We start from the raw sequence: 23,892 nt of genomic DNA on the forward strand, positions 1-23,892 counted from the left end.
AAAAAAAAAAAAAAAAAAAAAAAATCCCCCAGCAAATTGTTTGGTTTATGTAAATCAATTTGTGAGCCATAAAATTTATTTTCTTCTTTTGCTCTGCGTGTGTACTTGGTGAGATTATCAAGTCAATACTGTATTAGCACCTTTTAATCAAACAGCAATAAGAGAAAGCAACACCTGCCCATTATCCCCAAAGCACAAAAACATCCAGTCATGAAAATAAGTCAATGCATTTTTTTTTGCATCATGCTGTAATTTTTAATACAACAAAACTCTCAGTACATGGGAGAGTCATCTCTCATTGACCTCCCAGTTAAGCTGGCCTTAGGTCTAGCTTGCTATGAATGCCGAGCTGTTTCATATACTTCTCTGGCATTATAGCAGCTAGGAAGCTTCCTATTTAAACACACTGTCTGCACCTCCACTGGCTGTAGCTTGTCATCAGGGAAAGCGATCTGGAGCCTTCTCTGAGGCATCTAGAAGACGTGTGTAACAGTGTGAGACAGACGACAGGATGTCTACTGGCTTCCATATTGCGACTCAGCTCTATAATTCGAGAGCCCCAAAGTTACCATCCGTCTCAGAATGATACCCCTTCAAAAACACTGTGATTATGACCGACATTATTAACAGAGGAGATAACACTAAGATTTTTCGTCTTCCGTTTCTTGAGACCACAATGGAATTATTTGCTTTTGCAAATAATCTAATGGAGATATACTTGACATCACAAGAAGCCTGGCCTAAGTCTGCTTTTAATAGTCAAGAAGATTGTTTCATTCACTTTATTTGCTCTTATTATCCAGGAACGTGTGCCAAACTGACAGTTTCCAAATGGAGGTTAAGAATGCATAAAAAAAAAAAAAAACAACATGTAAAATGTCGACAGAAATCAATAAGGCACAGTTTATGCATTTACCACAATTTCAGAACAAGCAGAACTTTTTAAGTAACTTAGTGAGAAAGATACAGCAATTAGCAGGTCTCAGAAGTATTAGCAATAGAACAATAAAATTCCAACTCTATAAACTTGAACCATTGCTCTTTCCTCTCTGAAACCTGCAATTAAAAGCTCGACTGATGCTTCTAATTATACAACCCTTACTGCATCCAAAAAAAAAAAAAATGATCTGACAAATCTGATGACTCCTTTAACCTTTGGACTCTATTGGCAGTGGTGCAGTAAGAGAGAACCTGTCTCCTCAGGGGCTCTGTCAAGTTCAGGACTATGCGCTGTGTTCAATTACTTAAGAGGGAAAATTACTGTCGTTTGTAGAGTGAGCGCGCATGTTGGAAATTTCCTTCTCTCTGCCATTCTGGAGGAAGTACTGCAACTTCAGAACCAAATGTTTCATGGCTTGGTAGCTTGTTAACCTTTGTAATTTCTGCTCTGGTCCTACGGCTAGATTCTAATTTTCATTTCCATGCCACTGAAAACATGGTGGTGGCTTTACGATTAGGCCTCAAATCTGTGGCTTTTCACTAATATAGGGTCACATAAGCTTCTTTCACCAAGACCGGCTGCCAGCTTCTTCTAAAAGCCAAGGAACTGACTTCCCTTTGGACAAAAATAACTTAGGTCAACTCGCCCCTTCCAGTAAAAATGAGCTTCTGGGTGCAGTGGAGTCCCTTGGGTCTTGACGGGATAACTGCTCTGATCTTGCGGAGTCAGCCCTCTACTGTTCTAGAATGTCTCAGGGTCAGCCCTCCCCTGTTCTAGATCAGTGGATATACTGTTTCAGAGTCAGTTCTCTGACTACTGCCTAAAACGCAGGAGAAACTAGAAAGGGGAAAAAAGATTACATGTACCAAGATAATGAAGCTTTTTTTGTGTGTGTTTTGTTTTTTTTGGGTTAGGTAAGATAGCCTGTATATTATTGTCTTAAAGCCTCTCCAAATACATAATAGCTGAAAAAAATAAAGAAAAATTCCGTCCTTAACTGTGGCCGACCTGTAATTTACCTTACAATTATTTATTGTCCCTACTTTCAGAATGTCAGAGATCGCTCACAGAAATGAAAGGAACCGAACACTCCTCCCAGTTCGGTGAGGTTGCCTTCTTGCTGCTAAAACAGATAAATGATTGACTGGGGAGAGGTTTCTCCAAGTAATTTCCTCCTACAGACAGGATCTAAGGAAAGCACGTGGCCCTGTCACAGAGAAGATTCTGGAACACATCTATTACACTTGTCATCTCAACTGAAAAGCTATATTCACTCAGGTGTTCTACCTTTTCTCTCAGCTGCAAGAGAATTTTGAGAACTAGATGAATTCTACGTCTGCACCAAAAAAGAGAGAGAGAGAGAGAGAGAGAGAGAAAGAAGGAAGGCAGGCAGGCAGGCACACACGCACTTTTAAAAGCACATACAGTGCCAGGGCCTCTTGCTTTTCTGCCTCTGCTTTGAAAGAGAAGCAGTAGCCTGCTGTATTTCAACTGAGGGAAGCATAATTTAAAATAACTTGTGCGGCATGAAGGAGCTTTCGGCTATGGTAGACTTGTTTATAAATTCCCATTCGGCCAAAGGAAGTTCTTAATGCAGCCAATTTTCCTCGCTGTATCTTTTTAGCAGGGGCAGAGTTTATGAAACATATGCTATCAGTGTAACACGAGAGCATCCAAACAAATACTCGAACGCACCGTCCCCAGTGCTGGGCTGGTTTGTTTAGAACTGGCCTGGAGAGACAGATGGTCTATTCCACCCAAGGCCGAGTGCACAGGACTTACTAGTTTGCAAAAATCTCACCCCTGAGAGGACGTTCCAAGACCGCACTCAGAACGAGGTGACAAAATACAGGTAATAACCCAGGGGTATTTGGTAAGAGTGTCCACGTATGTTTAGCTACTAGGTGGGCACGCCTAAGAGGTTGTGATCGAGTCTGCTCTGTGTACATGTTTTAAAAGTCAAAAGCCCTGTCCTAATATTCTGATCAGATATAACGGAAACAAACGAGGATTTAATGGCTAAATCCAGGCTATGCTTGCCAACATCCCTGAAAATATTGCCAATTTCATTTGTCAAGGGTTTTGGCAGGAGAATGTTGGAACACCATCAACACAGCTGGAATATTCTTAAACAAGCAGAAAGTTACCTTACATGGCAGTGAAGATCTGACTACACTTTATGGGAAAGAAAAATGAGATGAACTCTTTCACTGTCTCTGAGTTACAGACAATCGTTGCCATGGTGCAGAAAACCCGGCAGACTGTACCCAAACAGTCCATTCTGACTGTGGGATTATGGGTATGTGAGAACATGTGTATTTTAGGAAATCAACAGGCTAAGGGGACACTGACAAATAAATGCACTGGCTGAGAAGACGCCAGCTTTGACTTTGAGAGCAAACAGCTCATTTGACTTCCCATGATGGACTCGTGGTATCTTGCTTCCTTTCTCGAAAAAGGTGCGTTNAGCAGGCCTGGGAGGCTGACCTGCTATTGCAGAAGGATGTGAGTATTATGAAGGGGCCTGAAGGCATCTCAAACCAGGTTTTCCAAATTAGAAAAGATGGCAGAATGGGTTACTGCCCCCGGAGGGGAACGTGCACGTTTAGATGCGGATATGTTGCCTAGAGAGAGTCAAACTCCTGATACTTGCTCAGTGCTGGTTTCAACGTGCTTGGTAGATGCTGGGTGCTGTCCATGTACAGCCGGGACAATTCCTGGGGGGCGGGGTGGGGTCTGATCCTGAACATGGCACAAATCCGGGTGCTGTTGAGTCCTGATGGGACTTTACCAATAGTCTTTCTGGCCCATAAGGAGATGATGATTTTATTTTAAAGACAGTGATTCTAATGCAAACTCCAGAGCTGTGGGTCCTGGCAGCCCACTACTCCGAATCGGTGAGGGACTCTGATCCGACAAGCCTGGAGAAACCATGGCTTCGTACCCTGCAGGGAGGAAGTGAAGCTACGGAGGTGGCAGAGAAGACATGACAGGAGACAGCTGTGGGGGAGCCAACGCCCCAACTGCCTCTTTAGTCTTCATTCTTGACGCGGAACTGGGCAAAAGCGAAGCCAGAAAAGTGAACCACTTTTCTGTACCTCTCCCTCATGAGCAAATGGTCTGAGTTAAAAACTTTTTTTACTGACTAGTTTATACTCAGTTTAACGTACTTTGAAGGTGCTTTTCAGAGCAGCCAACCTTTCCTTTCACTTAATTTTTATTTATTTATTTATGTCTGTCTGTCTGTCTTAAACAGCCGAGCCAGCAACAGGCACGGAGACCAGAAATGCTGAGCACCCTTTATCTGCAGAGCCGCTAATGGGAGACACTTATTAATATTTGATTGAAAACTGCAATTCTTTAATGAAAGCAAAATGTAGCACGAGAGAGAATTGTTCTTTTAACAAATACACTGATTCAGGAGCCGTCCCCTGTACCCAGGAGTCCCTGGGTCTCACTAATTGAAAAACCTACCACTGTCTGGCTTTATATTTCAGGACAAATGGTTATAAATGAGCATTTTCTTTTTTGCCATAGGGAATTCTCATCAGTTCACCAGAAATTACTTTTCTGTTAAGAAGGAAAAAAAAAAAAAGGCAGGGAGGAGTATTCTACTCTTCACACGGAGCCAGTATCTACTTAAAATACAGATGAGAGTGCTCCCGTAACTTGTCTCCGAACTCGGCTGCTCCTGGTGTCCAGGGCCGGCTCATCAACCACGCGGCAGATCCAGTTAGCCAAGCTCTCTTGTCAAGTACCGCGTCCTGCTCTTCCCTGCCAAAGCTGGGGCTGCTTTAAAGTCGTATCTGCGGGAATAACTCACGTAGGCTCAAGGAGCTCTAGACGCCGCGGGCACCAAGGCTATTCGTTCCTGTCTCGGCCGGGCAGACGGGGTCAGTGCACGGTGGACCCGGGCCGGCAGAGCGAGAGCAGCAGCCGAGGTCTCTCCGGAGCCGGGCAGGGGTAAGCTTAGACAGGAACTCTCCCGCATGCCCTGGGAGGCGAGCGGGCAGCTAAGGTCACCGCTGCCATTTACAAAGGGGGAAACGAGGACGAGGAACTGACCGTGGCGGTGGTTCACGTCAGAAGTTCTGGGACTGGATCTCGGGCTCACTGACCTCTGGGCCGCTATAAATTGCACTGATTAATTTAAGGGCCTTCCTTTCTGTTCTTTCTCCATGCTATACGCCTTGGTGAATGGGAAACCGCTAAGACGGAAGTGACTGAGAATAAGAAGGGGAGAGAAGGGTGGTTCGGATTGCCACACTGGCAGCGGGACAGGGACTGCAAAAACAGGATCATGTGTTTCCTCCATGTTTTCTTCTTCTTCGTCTAGCCACACTGCCTTTTCCCACGGGGTTCTACCCCGGGGTGGGTATCTAGCATGACTGTCAGCAGAGTCCTATGATCCCACGTGACTGGAAGCTCTCGGGGAGTGAGTGTGCCGGGTACGGCACGGAGGGCGCCGGGACGGAGCTCCCAGCATCCTCCTGTACCCCTGAGGTTGTGTGGTCACAGGCCTGGGGGGCTGCTGTGGCTGCCGCCGTGACAGCGTGGGGTAAGCTATGGCTCAGCCCCAGGCACTGGGTCTGCGGGTTAGGGTCACGCCCATACCGATCTCGGGCAGCACGTGTTCACGGTGAGGCAGAATGACAACCTTTGCAACTACCAGGGAACACAACACTCCCACTGTCATTCCCATGCCTTCCTTTTAAAAACCACCTTCAGAAGAAAACACGGGCCCCACAAGCCTGAAGCTGTCCACCTCCTTCTACTGTTCCCCTCGACTACCTCCATGTGGGGCTCTGGAGGTGGGTGTAGGCAGGAAACTTTTGTTCTCTGTGCCTTTGATTCTAGCAGCTGACATCACGAAGTTTTGTGTCTCAAAGTCAAAAGAACAAATGTTCCTCCTTGCATGGTGCTGCGTTTAGTTAAAATGAGGGAGATGGGTGAAAATTAGTGCTTTGGGACCTAAGGCTCGACCTTTCCTTTCAGCATGTGGTTTGAGAAGGCAGTGCTGTCCCAGAACCAGAGATGGGGAAAGAAAAGAAGTTTCTAATTAGCCCCATGGAAACTGCATCAGTAAGTACATTAATAGAATGAGAGCCTCTCTGTGTTGCAAACATATGGATTTCTTAGAAGAAGTGAAAAATGTGTTTTCTATATACACTCTGACTCCAGCCTCCTGGGCTGTCTTGGGAAACACAATCTGATGGGGGGTGAAGGCTCAGTGGCAGCGCTTCTCAGTGCTGTAGGGAAGGATCTCTGTGGCGCTGTCCAAGGAGAGGCAAACATGGAAAGAGAGCGGTTATTTCCAGCTACCTTGGATAGCTGCTTGCAAAAATACTGGTTTTCGTCAGTGCTCGCAGCCACGGTCTCTGCTTCTGTCACGGTGACAAAGAGGAGCCTACAATCTTCTGGACCGAGTCATCTCTCTGCCACTTAATGGACTTCCTGCGCTCAGGTCTCCAGGAGTTTTGATCTTTAAAATAAAACCCTCATAGCCCAGGACAGGCCCAGTTTCTCTGAGTTCCTACCTGCTCTGCGCTACGTGGGAACACTGGCGTTTCTCCTTGGTTTCTATTGCTGTCATGAGGCCCATCCCCTTCACACTTCCTTTGGGCATAGGCAGGAAGCCAGAGACTAAGATGAAAACAACCCATATTCTCTTTCCTCCTCCACCTCTCTCCCTCACCCCCAAAACCTACTTCCGTTTGAGATAGAAAGGGTGTATAACAGGGTAGGCTGTCGGCTTCCCTGCTGGCCGGGAGAGCCTGAGCTAATATGCTGGCTTCAAGACCTTCTCGACCTGAGAAATACAAGGCGATCACTGCCGCTACGGTGAAAAGTTCACAGTGGATAACTTGATCACACGGGACACATTACAGGGTAACCTCTCGCTGCGTGCGGTGCCTACGTCTACCTTGATCGTGACACAGAGTTCCAATTAGCACTTAAGGGAGGAGACTTTATAGACGGCACACTCACCTCGACTCAGCCCGTCGGGTCCCCGGAGAATCCGGCATTCTTCTATCTGGCCAAATGGAGAAAACATCACCCTGATATCATTCTCATTACATTTCTTCGAAACCATTCCTATGAACAATTTTCGGTCTTCAACAGCTAGGAGATAAAAATAATGAATGAGCAAAGGCCAGTTTGAACCCTTTTCTTGTAATCAGTGCTCGTTACCACATCAAGCCAGGGGCCCGCAGTCATGTGAGAGGAAGCAGCATCCCAAGGCCAGCTTTTCTGATTTCCAGGCCTCGTTCCTCCTCCCCCTCCACCCCTGCCTCTGCTCTCCCACCCAGCCCCTCCCAGACACTCCCTTCCCTGTGAGCTCATTCTTACCCATAGACACACCTTCAGGGGACACAAAATGCTACGAAGTCCTCCCCTCCCACCGTGCAAAGTCCCATGCAGTTGCTAAATGCCACCGTGACATAAGAGATATTTTGGAATATGCCTTTGAATTTTTTTTTGTAGGTGTTAACTTGAATGACCAAGAAAGAAAAAGGGTCAGGGAAAGAAAAATAGGACAAACAGAGGAAGTGCAATAGGAAACAAAACTTTCAATGAGGCACTCATTGGAGAAAAGCTTCTCCCCCAATTTCAAATAGCTTTGCCCCATGAATCCAGACAATAAGAAGAGATAAGGGAGGCGCTCTTCTCTCTGGAGAGCCAGTAAATGACCTGCTGTCTGTCCATCTGTCTGTCACAATGGCTATGCAGCTCTAACCAGGACAAGGCATGGTCTGCATCCGCAAATGAAGAGCAAGGCAACTGTAGGGAGAGAATGGGGCTGTGGCTACTGGAGAACCCCACTGTGACGGACCCATGCTCGGGTGGAACCGTAACAGAAAAGAGCAAGGAGGGAACCATAACTATTCTATGCACCCGGAGACAGGACTCTTGATGACCAGAAATGCATTCTGGGTGTCACGACAACCACATGCCAATTCTAACCTGGGAAACTGCCAGGAGGGAAAGACTGGGGAAGGTTTACCTCTGATGACCTAGGAGATTTTCCTCAAAATCTACAAGCTTGCGCTCAGGATAAGTGGCCTACATTTAGCCTCAAAGGCTCAATTATCACTGATTTCAGGACAGTGTTTGCAGCTTTTAGGAAAGAGAAAAAAAAAAGAGAGAGAGAGAAAAGAAAAAAAGGAAAAAAAGCCATTCTAGACGTCCACGGGGAGGAGTCTTGCTTACTTCCTGTGTTGCATTTTAGTCCATTTCTTAGAATCGAAAGCAAGGGCAGCCGGCCGGAGCAGCGCCTCAAACAGGCTGGCTTAGGAAAGGGCCCTGCCGTCCACCGCTGGGTGCAAACCTCCATGTTGCGTCCGTACCATCCTCTCACATTGCTCTCTAACTGGCTTTTCTCTCTGTCTCCCTTATTCTCACCCTGGATAGTCAGTGTCTCATTTTTATTTTACCAACAAGAATGTATTTTAGACTTTCTAGGGCCAGGTGCTCTTGGTGCCTGAGTCGAACTGGCTGCCCCCAGGCCCCCAGGCCTGGGAGAGATCTGTCGGGGAAGCAGGGATGGAACACAGGGAGGTTTGCTCTGGAGCGGTGCTGTCCACGAGGGGAACCGACCTGTGATGTCCACGGCAGTAGCTAAAGCCATGCGTGGCTCTGAGCACCTCAAATGTGGCCAGTGTGACTGAGAAACTGAACTGTTACTGTGATTTAATTGTAACTAATTTAAATTTAAAAAGCCACAGATGACATTCTAGAGGACAACACAGCTCTGAGAGGCCTGAGTGAGGCAGCTAAGTGCTCTTCCCCTGTAGAGCCCAGACCGGAAGTGAGAGACCTGAAAGATGTTTTTTCTCACTCTAAAAGACACGCCTCTACCCAGTGGGGAAGGGAAGGAACGTGCCTGGGGTCATTCAGCTAGGAGGGGGCCTAACCTGGACCACATCTGCTTGTCCCACTCCTGGCTCCAGTCCTGTCTCCTGTGCTGTTTCCTATGAGAGCAGAGGAGGGAGTGGAGGCCTCCAGGGGAAGGCAGGGCCGGGTCAGGAGACCTGTCTGGTTCCAGCACTGCCATCATGTGCGACCCTGGGGAGTGAGCTGACTTCTGTGGACTTCAGTCTTGTCATCCATAAAATGGGTTTAAACTCTTCTCTTTCCTTGCTGTTCTTCTTAAGGAACAAAGACAAGGGGATCCTGCTACATGCTTGGCGTGACTTAAGCCTGTGGGGCGGGGGGGACGCTGAAGCCCAGAATCCCACCTGCCAGCCGTGCTCTGCACTCAGGCAGCTCCTGAGACAGGGCAGAAAAGCCAGGGCTCTGAGGAACACAGTGGAAACCACGATGCCATAGTACCATGAGCTACCGACCATGAGCCAAGAGCTCGAGAAAGACTTGATGGACGGAGGATGTGGCATTTTAGCTGGCCTTTAAGGAGCACGGGGAGAGACTGTGGGGTGGACAGAGGAAAGCAGCCAGGCTTCAGCACAATAGGCATCATTTCCTGCTGCTTCTGTAGAGAGGGGCTCAAGGTATAGGAAAGGAACACCCTGTCCTGTGTTGAGCCTCATCAAAGGGCAATGGCGTCACTGGCTCTGAGTCGTAGGGGGAAGCCGGTGAGGACCCGACTCCCCTCCTGCAGATGAACAATCTTACATTTAAGCTCTCTTCTCACCCATAAGAGTAGGTGAGCTACCGCTGATGTATGGGGAAGTGGTGGGAGGAGGGCAAGCACCTGCGCTCACCAACACTGGGACCGCCAGGACACCACGGCAGCCCTGAGGAAACACGGCATCCCCCGATGGGAAGGGACGGACTGAAGCATAGCAGAGCCAGGAGCCACAAACTTCTAGCTGCAGTGGTAACCTCACCCTCCAAGCTTCACTGTCTCTAGGACCGCTACCCAAGGAAGCTGTGGCTCATCTCTTCTTGAGAGTTAAAAAAAAAATCCTATTGAATTTCTTCTTATTCTAAAGGATCCCGTTTTAGTTCTTTCAAACAAAAGCACATGATAAATTCCCAGTGAGGGGCGCCTGGGTAGCGCAGTCATTAGGCGTCTGCCTTCGGCTCAGGGCGTGATCCTGGCGTTCTGGGATCGAATCCCACATCGGGCTCCTCCGCTGGAAGCCTGCTTCTTCCTCTCCCACTCCCCCTGCTTGTGTTCCCTCTCTTGCTGGCTATCTCTGTCAAATAAATAAATAAATAAATCTTTAAAAAAAAATTCCCAGTGAGTCCTTGGTTTCACTGGGAGACCCATCCTGATGGCACGGAGCTGAAACACTGCAGGTCTGGAGCTGCAGGGTGATGCTGGCGTGAGCTAAATGTGCAGCTCCTGAAAAAGCTAAAGAAGGACTTTTTCCTAAGATGCACAGTAAGAACTGGAACCCACCTGTCAACAAAGCCTAGCTTCTTCTGAGGCATCCTGCCGGCTAAACCCGGGCAGGGGGATGGAAGAGAGCGCTCTTTTTCAGTACTAAGTAGCAGCTAAGGAAATATAACGGAAACCGACACCATCCAGACGCTCTCCGCAATGCCGACGTCCTCCCATGCGTGCGCCCCGTCAGGGAAGCTGGATGTCGGCAATCCTTCGCTGGCCCTAGTCCCTCTGTGGTCCTGACAGCTGGGGCCGTGCGTGCTTTGAGGGCAAATGGGGAGAACTACTCACTCCCCGCCTTCTTCCCCCTCGAGTGTTCCCAGTGAAAATATATTTGTAAAACTTATTCCTGGGATTCCCAGTCTAAGGATCCCTAAACAGCTTTGTCAGCATTTTAAATAAACATAATTATCCTGCATTCACTGAACTTTTCATCAATTTTTGATGCATTTCTTGGGGGGGGGTTTTGTCCTCTGTGTCCACAGGCAGACAGCTCACTTAGGTTTTCAATCCACGGGAAGGCAGATTGCTTAAACAAACCTACTGAGTTTATAGTACTCTGTGAAGTGCTTCATGGGAATTAAAAAAAAAAAGGAAAGAAGAAGTCCCTGCCCTGCAAGGAAAAAGTCTACTTTCTTTCAGGATAACTGATGAATGAGTGATGGGTGATACTTTTTACACAAAGTGCTGTGCAGGTGGGGGGACGGCCATCACTCATTTCAACGGGACCGGAAGCTATCTGGTCCGCTAACCAGCGACCATTTCAAGTTCTCCTCCTGTGGTAGGAGAAAGGGTTAATATTTTAAGTTTTAAGTGGGGACTTTTTAAGTTCAGGGAATAGAAACTTCATTTTTGAAAAATCCCTAATTGTAAGTCTGTGCGAACACCCTGGTGTACAATCTGTCAAAGTCACACCTGGATTCAGGGCGGCCTGAATTAATTAACAACTTTTCAATGTGTTAGTGCTAACATATGGCATTTAATTACGGCTTCCAAATCCGTGAGTCTCTCCACTTTGAATTTCAAAATTATTTCTTCCTCTTCCAGTGCATGTGAAAGTGACCGGATGGGGATGCCCGTGAATCCCGGCTTTACTGGAGCCCTGCAGGCCTGCAACCTCCCTGACCACGTTCCGTCATCTTGACCCTGCGAGCTCTGACCTCGATGCACGGATACCAGGGGTTCTGGAGGCCTTGAGAAGAGAGAAAGGGCTTACTTGGCATTTCTGGATGTGAGGCTGTAAGCAACCCCGCCAAGTCGTGAGGTTGGAGGGTTAAAGCAGGATGAATTTATGCTCTGTCTACAGAGTAAAACAAAACAAAACAATAAAAAACCCCAACCCTCTCAACCAAGAGCATGACCTAAAAGTGAACACCGGCTGGTCGCTGAGACCCCAAGCACAGGACCAAAGGCAACCTCTATTCTTTTCTTATCACTCACTCTAGACAAACTTCAGATCCGGCAACTGCATTTACTTTTCAATCTTGCACAGCTGGTACCTTTTTCTGCATAGCAAACAAAGCTGGAAAAGAGGCCCTCCCATGGAATACAGAATGAAAGACAGCAACTGTGTCTGTGCTCGGGCATGCTGCGATCCGGCATCCGCACGTCCTCAAGCCTCTTCCCTGCCGTCACTCAAGTGTATGCAGTGAAAGAATGGTAAGACAACTGGATTCTGCGAAACCTGGGTATTTACTCAGTGGGTTCTTCCTAAAGACCCCAGTGTTTTCTTGCTGATCCAGAGTGGGATTTTTTTTTTTTTTTTTTGAACACCTGGTACAGTTAGAAGCACCAGGGCAGAAGTAAAATGCTGTGAGTTTGCAGAAATGTGCTAGAGGCTGCAGCTTAAATCAGAGCCAGTTAAGAGGGCAGGCTCTAGGAGGCCTGGAGATCTAGAAAGCCCGTGCAGGAAACTACTGAAGGGCAGGGCAGATCCAAGAGCAGCCTAGTGTGTCAGGGCTCACCACGGCGGTTCCCTTTGTCAGAATCTCTAGGTGGACGAAGGCTTCAAAGAGTGATTGCTTTCTGGAATTCATTTGTCCATCACTAATTAATCAGTGATTAGCAGCCTTTTCTTGCTCAGCAAATACAAAGTTTCTGAGAGCCGAACATACTGATAATGAAGATGGGAACTGTCTCACCGTGAGGAGTCCTTTGTGCTATCCATAAATGTCAGCAAACTCAATAAAGGTGCAATTAGAGCTCGTTATCTCTCCCTCACAACTCCAGGAGCTACTGAGAGCATCTGAGCCGAAGAAATCTTTGTGCTCTATGAGCACTGGAAACTCTGCTTACCTGTCAACATTGCCATGTGAAATCAGAAAGGACTGGCGCCATTTATCACCTGCTTTCAAAAATGATACATCGCTCCTGATTCCTCAGCCAGGTCCAAGGAGAACCCTGAAGCCTGTTCAGTCTCTGCGAGGTGAGGCATAGACTTTGCACCTCCATGAAGAAGAATGCTTTAAAAGGAGCTTTCAGTCCACTTAAACTTTTTGACTTTTTTCTTTTCCTGGAAACTCAGAAAGTGAAGGTCGATCTACAAAGCAAAGGAAGAACTGGCCCAACGAGGAGGTGTGTGGAGGTGGTTTTTCCTTCGTGTGCACAGAGCTATGCCTGGGTGTGAAAGGCAGCCTTGGCTGCTCAGAGTGCATTAAAACAGCTGCCTCACCTAGCCACGAGGGCGCCAATAACTCGCCCAGTGAATATTTACTAAGTGCCAGGTACTGTGCTAGGTTCTTTGTAGATGTTAGCTTATGTCCCCCTAGAACCACCCTGTAAGGTGGACTGTTACAAAAAGAATTCAGACCGTGGACCAGAGTTGCCCCCTCTCACAGCCGGAGGTATGGGGGCTGGGTGAGGTTACAGAACCCGCCCAAGGACACAGCTAACATGTGCAGGGTCAGCGGTCAAGTCTGGGCTCCTCCAAATAGCTTTTATGGCTACCCTGATGGCTTCCGGAACAACGGCATTTTCAGGCATCTTCCCACCTTAGTAAAACAGTGTCTAACCCTGCTTGGCTTCTGAGATCGTGCACAACGGTTGGCTGAGGGCAGTCCTACTCTGTTGCTGCGGTTCTAGACCCAGAGCAAACCTCACCCTCGGTGTGCAGAGCTGACACTGGAAGCAAGGGTGACTAACCAGTTGAGACCTCCAGGCGGCTAGCCTATACAACGGATTCTCTAAGTCAGGCGTTGTGTCCACACAGCAGCAAATGCAAAAGAAGAAACCCTTTCATGGTCCAACTGCTTGGGTATTTCAGGTCAAACACCCCAGGGGAGTTCTCTAATTCATTCTGCTTTTGTAACAGTGACCTAAGGTTCAGAAATAAGACAAAGCCTCCCTCATGGCCCTTGTCCTGACACAGGCTAGAGAATTAAGAGTCCAAAGGACAGGGAACTCTTAGGGGCCAGGAGCTCCCAGATGACCTTCACAGACAGGGTTCATCCCTCACATACACAGCTCTGGAGCAAAAAGGCTCAGGAGTGAGCCTGGGCCCCTGGCCTTCTGCCTCCAGACACTCTCAGTGCAGAGCCCTCTGAGGCCAGAGAAAAATCCAGGAGGTAACAATAACCCACATTTTATAGCACTTGTGCTCTATCGTTCACAAAGCACTGTTGTATCTTACATGAGTCTAAAAAAAAAAACAAAAACAAAAAAACCTAGTCTGTGGAAGTAGTTCACGAATGAGGAGATCCAAGGTCGATTGTTATATGTGACCGTGGGATCAGTAGACTCAACGTCGGTATGTTCCTTGGGGTCAGGATCTGGCCGCCCCTAGCAACAGTAAGTCAGTCATCACAGGGTAACTGCTGAATAAAGGGGCAAAGTCACCTGACCGGGGTCCTGCAGGAAAGCAGGGCGAGGTTTTGGACCCTGTAACGCTGGATGCTGGGTTTGTGCTACGTAGTACGGAAAGGAGGGAGCAGACTCAGATAGGGGTGTGGTGGTGGAGAAGATGGGGGGGTGAGCGCCCAAATCTACTCCCTGACAGACCAACTGGGTGCTGGTGGCACCAGGATATGACTTGGAATTTTCTTTAAAACTTCCTAGTCTGTGAAGAAGCCAGAAAATGGGATGCACTACAATTAGCAAAAAATACCTTGCGGAGAGACTGAGACCCCAATCATAATTTCCATTTGCAGATATGCAGATCTCCGAGTGCACGGCTTCTGCCCTGATTACTAATTAATGAGGTGCAGACCTGTCTGTGGAAGCAAACAGTGCTGATTATGTCAGTCTTGGGGGACGGAGACGCGCCCAGGTCTAAGCAGGTAGAAGATTCCTTTAACATACATTTCAGTGAATTCAAAGAAGAAAACGGGGACAGAAGGCGGGTGTAAACGGAAGCAGAAAGAGTTAGGAGAGAGAAACGTGGCTATCGGCCCTCCTGAGTCTTGGAGAGGTAAATCTCAATGATTCCACAGACCTAGTCCCATGCATATTTTAGTACCGAGCGTCCGTTTGTGTCATCAGCCTGCTGAATTCTGAATGAATTCGGATGCAAATGCATGGATACAACTTAGGGAAGCGTGCCACAGAGGAACACACCAAAGGAGGAGAAAAGATAGCAGGATTCTTGGTGGGCGAACCCTTATCCTACTCATCTCTGCACACCCTGAGGTCCTTCCTCCCCATCAGGTGTCCTCAGTTGCTTGCTCTGTGGGAGGGGATCAAGAAGAGGCAAAGGCCACAAAGTCACCACCCAGAGCAAGCCCCAGACAGGGGGACACGGAAAACCATTTCTTGCAACATCTTCACAGGTCTTTACATCAGAGGTGTACGAGGCAGGAGAGCGAATTCTGCGTTTCTCCAGCTGAGCCAAGTGCGGGGCAAATTCCCGGGAGCAGCTCTCCCTCTTCTCCCCGAGCAGAAGCACATGGGGCCGGCTCCTCCCTCCCCCATCTGACTTCTTCATTGAAAGCAACAGACAGTATCACATGAGACAGTTGGTCACCACCTACCGTTTGACTTTTCACTATCTGCAGGTTTCATCTGAATGGGATGATGCATCTAAAAATACAAAAGTGAGAGAGTAAAGGCAGATTGAACAACTGTATGAACAGTCTCAGAAACACCACACTATTAAACTTGAGTCCTCATACTGTTATAAGGACATGTCCATAACAACAGGATCTCTCCCTGTCCAAAGTCACCCCATGAAAACGCAAGCCTGCGGCAACGTTCCGGAACAGAACCCTTTGGAGTCACTGGGCTCTGCGACACAGGCCTGGGCTTTGCAGTCTGACCGGAGTTTGAAACCTGGTTCTGACACTCGGTATAGTTTGTGTCCATATGTTCGAGGCAATTCTGGCTCTGCCATTCATCATCGCCACCACGCGATCTTGGTCAAGCGTCCTAACTTCTCTGAGCCTCAGTTTCCTTATCTGAGCAACGGAGGTAACACGTGCACGGCAGGAATGAAATGAGCAGAGGCATATAAAGGGGGTGCCGTGAACAGGGCACAGGACATGCTGAGAAAAATGAGCTGTGATTCTGTAGTATATTACACATTTAAATGCAGACAGTCTTTGTTTTTCTTTTGGCCATGCTCTCTGCTGCAGGGATTTTTCTTAGATCTCACAGTTTTGAGTAATTTGAAGGTCTAGCAGTTGAGTGATTTAGGCACTATTATGTAATTTTTCTCAAATACAAAGTATGACATAGGAAATGCAGAGCTACTAAAGGAACGGAGGAGGGAGGGGAGAGGGGAGGAGGGGTCGGGAGGCCGGGATCTTCTCATCAGGTTCTCTCGGTAGGTGTGCAGGAGCAGGAGGAACCTGAGACAAAGCGGCACCAAGGTCCTGAGTCGCGGTGTCCCTGGGTGCTCTGTGGGTCTTTACGCAATGCCCGTTTCACCACTGTGCGTGATCCAGAGTTGACTCCATGCGCAGAATGCTACCGCCATTTCCAATTAAAATAAATTCCTCCAACCACTTTCAAAGGTCCTCTCGCTTCATATTTCATCACACCCCAAGGAACCTCAGAGCCACAGTGTAGATGGAGTCACTGGCCGTGCAAATGCTTTTATTATAATGGGTCCCATTCTCTCTGAACCTTTAATTCCCCCAGTGGACTTCCATCACTTGCAAGCCCCAGCTCTGGGTTTTATCTAATTTAAAGGAAAGGGGAATGGTATTTGGCTCTGGCACTTAAATGATGGGAAATTATCATCAGGCAGTCAGGGCCATGTGTAGCTAATGCCTGGCAGGGTCTTCAAAACACAAGGGGAATGGGAAAGAGGGAGTACTATCAGGGGACGAGAGGCTAAATAATTCAGGGCTGCTTCGTTTATTCTAAAAGGCAAGATGCTCTTATGCATAGAACATAGGCCTTGACATGTGGGGTCTCCTCGGATTCCCACTCTATTAACATATTCAATTTGTGGAGAAGAGACTAGAATGAGAATGGAATGTTCAGGGGTCAGTAAGTAGACCAATCTTTTCAGAAAAGACTGGAATTTATCCCTAAAAAGCAGACAGAAGTAAAATGTGGAAAGGCCTGGTTTGGGCTGGGTAAGGTGGGCTCTATCCTACAGCTAATGTTTGGGGAAGATGGCTGAGACCCTGAGTGGCTATCCTTCTAGCATGCCTTTATCCATCCATTCAGCAAAGATGGGTGAAGCACCCACTGTGTCTTGGGCTCTAGGCTAGGAACTGGAGAACAAGGCCCAGTGAAGAAATTCAGGCCCTTCGGGTGCTCAGTGTGTATGAGGGGAGACTGACGGGTCAATAGCCCCTAGAGCAACATGGGAAGTGCTACGCTAGACAGCAGAACAAGGGGGTGCAGGAGCTCAAGGGAGCAGGCATTCCATTCTGCCTGGGGAGGAAACTGAAGGCTTCTTAGCAAAGGGGATATGTGATTCGAGTCTTAAAGGCCAAGGTGGACTTGCTGGCAGAGGAGGGGGAAATGGCATCTGAAACCAAGAGAATATCCTGTGCAAGGCACAGTGGTGAGAAAAAGCATACTTCCTCCTGGCAAGGAGGCCAGTAAGTGTGTGGGGAAGGGCGCAAGAAGGAGATGGAAAGGGAGTTGGTACCTGGGTCTCAGACGATCCTGCGTACTAAGGAACTGAAATCGTGCCTCAAAGTCAAGTCAGACATAGAAGATTCAAGTAGCAAGGGCTACACGATCAAATCTGAATTCCAGAAAAGTCCTTTCTGGCTATGATGTGGTGGATAGATTACAGAAGAGAGGTGTTGGGGTGGGGGAGGACAGCTAAGAGGCTTATGCAAACATCCATGTGAAACTGATGAAGGTCTAAACCTCAGAGGCAACTGGCTGACTGTGGGGATGATGTGGAGAGAGAATCATCACGGGAGCATGGACCAAAGAAGGGAAACATGGGAAAGTAGTTTTGGGGGGAGGCTGGTTAGTGCAGGTCTGGACACGTCACACTCAAAGTGACTGGGGCTGAGAGAAGTTGGGGGTATGCATCTCAGGCTGTGGTGATGGTTCTGGGTGGCAGCAGCAGGAGCCATGGGGATGGGAGGGAACGTAGAGTGAAAACAGCCAAGAGCCAAGGAATATCAAGAGAACCATAGAGAACGTCAAGACAGAGGAATTGAAGAGGGATGGCGCAGGAACCACTGCTCCCATAGGGGCCTCTGGGAAGGTTTTCAGAACAAGGTGGTGGTCAGAGCATGCACTGCTAGCTGCTACGATGAAAATGCCCAAGGATCCTTTTGGATGTGACAACACACTCTTCTTCCGGGAACTGATCAAAAGCAGTTTCTGTGGGGTCATGAGGCCAGAATACCAAATTGTACGGAGCTGGGGAGTAAGAAGGAGGACGGCAGCAGGAGCTAGGAGGAAGGTACACGACCATCTCAAGTAGATTCACTGCCAAGATGGGGGAGGGGAATATAAAAAGCTCAGTGGAGTCCGGGGCAGAGGATGAGGAGGTGGCGTCTTTCTTCGCCAGACAGCAAAGACATACAGGTCAACGTGCCGCAAAGACTCAGATGAGTCACAGCTTAGGGCAAGGAGAGAGGAGGTGAGTGTATCTACACTATGCACAGGACACAAAACGAATGAAGAGGACTTCTGCCCTTGGCGAGCTTTCCATCCATCATGGCAGCTGATGTGCACACATAGAAGAAAGGGTGGCCAACATCAGAAAAGGGGCCCAGACAGAGTGCTACGGGCATTCAGACGGGCCTCCGACACGCATGGAGGTCTGGGGCAGCAGCTCTGGGAGCTTCTGCAAGAACAGAAATCATTCTTCTCTAAAGCCGTAAAAGGCCCGGGCAGCATTCAACCCAATGCTCTTCATTTCTACGTCTGAAGGGAACAGTGACTTCACTAAGGACACACAAAGCTGACTAACGACAGAGTTGGGATCAAAAGTCTAAGCTCTCTTCGTTTCACCCAGGGTTGATTACCCCCCGATCACACTGCTTCTCTACTAAATGCCCAACGTGTGAGTTGGACATACGAGCCTGCAATGAAGGACTGCAGGCCCCACTCACTGCAGGCACCATTATACCCCACCAGGCGGAAGTCACCTCCCCTCCTCTGACCTCCCCGAACACTTCATCTATGCGCTTTATGACCAGTATCACTCTAAGACTTGACTTTTGGTTTTCCTGCAGCTGCTGAGAGACTCAGCTCTGTTTCTGACCTGAGACTACCCCGAAGGCTCTGGAATGTGGCCATTGACACTGCAATCTTAAACTTTGCTCTGGTCTTGCCCTGGCCCCAAGAGACAGAAAGTCAACTTCACAAGCTGGATTGTCTGAGCACGGTAACTTCTGAATGTGCGGCCACCCTCTGTCGGGTATGTTCTGAAGACTACTGAGATCGTGTGTGTAAAGCACTGTGACCTTCTTGGAGAGATGTGTTCAATCAGTACGGTATTAAGAACGGCTCATTATCACGAACAGTGCATTTGAGTTACAAATCTATGGATGTAAACGTCAAGGAAGACAAAAAAAAATGGTTTGGAGGAGTTGTTCTCATAATGTTGTTTCACTTTCTCAAAATTTCATGATTCCAAAGAAGTTTTGGAGATTTGTCGAGTGGCGCAGGCATTCCAGTGGAAAGTTTCAAGGTGTAACAAAGGGATTCCTTTCCTACAGCAGGAAATGGTTTCAAAGATTTGACGCAGTCGGACTGGCAGTACGCATTCGTTCACTTCTTTCTTCGTTTACCAGATGCCCTGTTAGTGAGATGCCGCAAATACACAGATGGAAGAGTCTGGTCCTGATGGAGCTTGTCATACCACGGCAGCCGGATGCAAGAAGAGAGGTGTTGGGGTGGGGGAGATGCCGGACGCAGCTAAGGGACAGCAAGCCAGAGAGGGTGTCTGAGCCAGAGCAGGGTTTGGGTTCAATCCTGAAGGAATCCTAACGCTCACCAGGACCTGAGGGAAGGACGTTCCAGAGTAGAGAACACACTCCAAGGAACAGAATAACAGAAAACCAGCCATGCTGCTACAAGAAAATGATGAGACGACCTTCTGACTGAGAGAGGAAGCAACAGAAGTCACGAAAGAAGGTCATTCACTGAATACGAAACACCTAAAGTACAAGGCTAACAGTAAGGGATGTGCTCAGGGAGTGGAGAATTTCAAGTGAGATGAAAACACTGCAAGTCTACTCAAGCTTGAATTAAAACATGGAACCGGACTGGTGGCCAGCAACCCCACTCTCACCCCCTCACCACAACCTCAAGAACGAAAGATGAGACGCGGGGTGTCCAAACTGCTGCTTCTCTAGACTATATGCCTGTTGTGATGGGGGAAACTGGCTGCCCCCGTCGCCTGAGGGGGATGGGATGGGGCCCAGAGCCCGTGTTCTGCACCTGGAGGTCCCAGCTGATGGCAGCAGGCCAGAGAAGGGCCAGGGAATTTGGCAGTCATGCTTGCCATCCCCTGATACCTCACCAGCCCTAAGGCAATCTCAGACTCAGGGCTGAGGGTGATTCCCTGGGGGAGGACAATCTTCGAGAAGTTTTGCAAGGAGTCTCCTAAGAGACACACACTAATGAAGTTGAATCTGCATCTCTGTGGGCACACGGCGTGGGCGGGCGGTGTCCCAAAAAATCTCCATGGGTCTGTACGCTCATGATCCGTCCATGCGGTTGGAGGAGTCTAGGAATTTCACACACACCAGCCTGTGACCTGCACAGGGCGGGTTTCCCGAGGCATGATGACACAGGAGTAGCGAGTCTATTACTCGTGTTCAAGTCAGCCGTCCTTGGAGCAAAGCAAGACAACAGGACTCCCTGTTGGCAGAGTGCTTGTCCTGGGGAAATGCCAAGGTCAATCGTTTTGGAAACGGATCCTGTTCATGGCAGTAAATTTGACTTAACGTATTTCATCAAGGTTGCATTTCTATGAAGAAAGCCTTCTAAATCGATTTCCTTGAAGATTTCTTTGCACATGAATTTTTCATTTTATTGTAGGACAACATTTTGCCTCAAGTTACACATTAAGGTACTGATCAACTTCTTGGTCTCTAGCCCTGTTTGTTTAAATACAGATGAACTCTAACAAAAGGGGAAATTTTAAGAGCTCCTTCCGTCCTGGTGGGGGAGTGGGGGACGACTGGAGCCAAGCCTGTTCCTTAGAAAGCAGTTGTTTAATTTCGGTTACGTCTGCGTAGTAAGTGTTCCGTCCCAAGTACAGAAGGTGGAAACTCCCAGAGAAGCGGACAGTTACTACAGTTCACTGAGGTCCATTTCCTGGGGACCTGATCAGGCTTCCAGTGAGTTGGGGGTTCTTGAGGTTAAGGGCTGAAACTTGCACCAGATCTGAGCATGGCATCAATGACACGCAGGCTGCCCTCCCCTGACACAGGCACCCTCGTGGGAAGCTGTCGGTCGGCGTTGGGGCATGCCAGCCTTCCAGTATACAGCCTCCCCCTTTCTCCCAGCTCCTAATGAGTGAGCAGCACTTGGCTCTCCCTCCCCTTGTCCCCCCATAAACACGCAGGGCCCCAGACTGGGCTTTCCAACCCCTGGTCTTCAGAACGGCAGATCTCTTGACAGGACCAGACGCCCCTCGCTCCTGTGTTGACCTCTGATTTGTCGCAGAAGTGCCCAGCTGCGGCTCATGAAAACGAACAGGAGGACGTAACGTTGGAGCAAAGCCATCAGGCCGAGTCCGCGGCGGTCACCGCACGTACAGGGAGCTGTGCAGAACCCTGGCAACAACTGTCACGGCCCGCATCACGGGTCCTGTCATGTCACAGGGACAGAGACGGGCTGGGCCACGGAGCACCAGCATTCACGAGCCGCGCTCTCTCGAGTCCCCATTATATCTGAAGTCTGGCGTGATTCCTCCCAACCTCTCTGCCCTGGACCTGTGATGCGTGGGGGGGGGCTTCCGAGTTTCGACAGCCAGTGTTAACACCGGCCGAGTCTGGGAGCTGGACGGCCTGGGGGAAGGAGACACGGCTGGTTGCTCGCACCGAGGAGAACTCGTGTTGAAACTTGTTCAACCCCAGCCATCACCGACTGATGAGTCAACCACCTTTAACACGAGATTCAATAAAACATGCCATTTTTTAACCTGAAGTGGGTTTTACAGAGTCACTCTTCTGCATCTCATTATTAAACCTGTCTTGACCCCTGAGGGAACAGCCGTGATGGTACATGTTATAAGCTCACTGCCCATAAAATATTTAAAGGGAGGAAGGGGGGGCGGGAAAGACATGACTTCACACAAGAGCCACGCACCCCGTGAGAAAATGACAGGACTCCAGGCCTTCAAGACAAACGGGGACGTTTCTTCCCCTCTGTGCTGGTGCAAATCCAGCTCCCGCAGGCCGCCTCCCGCCTCTGTGCAGGACACCGAGGATACCCAAAGCGCCTGTACTGTCTGCAGTTTTCTCAAAAAAGGTTGTATAAGCGGCAGAAAGAAGTTTCAAAAGATTTGCCTCCCACTGGAGGCGTGCCGAGCCCGCAGATGAAAGCCTGTCCTGTCAGGGGCCTTCCGCTAGGGTAAGGCACCCCGGAGCCACGGCGGCTGGCCCGGCTCTCCAGGTAGGTTCACTGCGGCATGTTCGGTCACGGCTGCACCAGGCTGCGCGTCAGGGACGGCGGAGAGAGACAAAGGTGGCTTCCGGAACGTGACTCAGCCTTACTACGAACTTGAGCACAGTCAACTTGCAAAGGTACCTTTAACAGCACGGCGCCTCTGCAAGAAATCGGAGACGAGCGGGGACCCTGATGTGGGGCTCGATCCCAGGCCCCTGGGATCATGACCTGAGCCGAAGGAAGACTTTTAACCAACTGAGCCACCCAGGCACCCCCAATTTTTGCAATTTTTTTTGGTGCATGTGAAAAACAGAGAAAATCCTTCCTTTTCATTGTTGTAGGCTCTTTATGTGTCTTAACTGTTCCAACGACCCTGAGACAGGTATAAATGGGGAGCCACGGAGGGTTGGGGAGTGAGAGAGGGAGGGACGCAACCTGGCCACGCCAGAGAGCAAGTCAGTGGTGGAGCAGGGATTGACTCAGGCCTGTCCCAGGCTGGAGCTGACGTCCCCGACGCTCCTGCAGACTGCCCTTTGCGTACATCCACACAGTTGTGCTGCAAGTGAACCTGGGGTTTCTAAGAACCAGTAAAATTGCCGTAATTTCCCTCTTCCACACTAAACGTAAAGATTGTCGAAGTTTCTTCCTTCTTAGAATCACATACGGGCGTGTGCAGTGTACATGTGTATACATATAGGTGTATACGAGCATATGTATTTCACACGCACATAAGAAACATTGTAAGTTAGCCCCAGAACAGGAATTACTGTGTTTCCTCCGTGAAAAAGGTAGGAAGGAAAACTCAAACGGCTGTAATGATGGAAAGAAAAAACCCATAGCTTTACAGCCATGTCGGGAAAGTCCTGCCCCAGCCAAGGACCCATCTGTCCGTGAAGGAGCCGTACCGTCCCACTCCAGAGGTTCAGCGATGGTTCTTCCACAATTCCTTCATCAGGCCCTTCTAAACACACACACACACAACGGAATCAGACTCTGAGGCTGGTTCACGGGCCAAGCTACCTGAAATGTTCCTCACCTATACTGATGAGAAGTGGACTGAAGAAGACCAAGACTAGCTGTCACTTATTCTCAGAGAGGAGAATAATTCTGAATCCCTGACATTAACTGATCCTACATTTTGTGGTTTCCTCCCAAATGGTAGTGCAACAAAGTACACCAGGATCTCTAAAATCCGTCAGTGTGCACCACTTACTGTTGGCTAAGCACCCTTCACACCAGAGAGCGCTGGCAGTTGGCTCTGTGTTAACCAACTGGACTGTACGATGCCCATCTATTCGAATATGGCTTTGGAAATTCTGGAGACAACCGAGTGCACAGCTGCCCTCTGAAGACGGAATTTTTTTGGTGGAAGCAGAGTGCACGGGATTCATCTCTACTTCGAAGCCCAGTGCTATTCCAAATTGCTTTTGTGCATTGCCATGAACGGAGTTAACACAGTCGGTGTGTAGAAAACTTGCAAGCGGTATTTGCTAACCTAAGTTTTTATCAAAGTGATCCAGGCCAAGGGAGAAAGTGGCTTTGAGCAAGATGACAATAAAGAAACAAAAGTCACCTTCTCCCTTCCCATGGCAAATCCCAACCACGGGAATAAGCTCAG

At 48.7% G+C, this 23,892-nt stretch overlaps 1 protein-coding gene across 8 annotated transcripts in view; it reads right to left on the reverse strand.

Moving 5' to 3' along the window:
- Nucleotides 1–23,892, reverse strand: part of CELF2 (CUGBP Elav-like family member 2) — a 298,803-nt gene that overhangs the window by 66,670 nt on the left and 208,241 nt on the right. For all 8 annotated transcript variants that reach the window (XM_040645428.1, XM_040645434.1, XM_040645431.1 and 5 more), the window contains exons 4-5: nucleotides 15,257–15,305; nucleotides 6,929–7,063 (exon numbers count right to left, since the gene is read on the reverse strand). In XM_040645428.1, the coding sequence (XP_040501362.1) occupies nucleotides 6,929–7,063; nucleotides 15,257–15,305 (184 nt within the window). The remainder of the gene's footprint in view (nucleotides 1–6,928; nucleotides 7,064–15,256; nucleotides 15,306–23,892) is intronic.

Source organism: Ursus maritimus, unplaced genomic scaffold (genome assembly GCF_017311325.1).
Source record: "Ursus maritimus isolate PB19 unplaced genomic scaffold, ASM1731132v1 scaffold_31, whole genome shotgun sequence".
Lineage (NCBI taxonomy): Eukaryota > Metazoa > Chordata > Mammalia > Carnivora > Ursidae > Ursus > Ursus maritimus.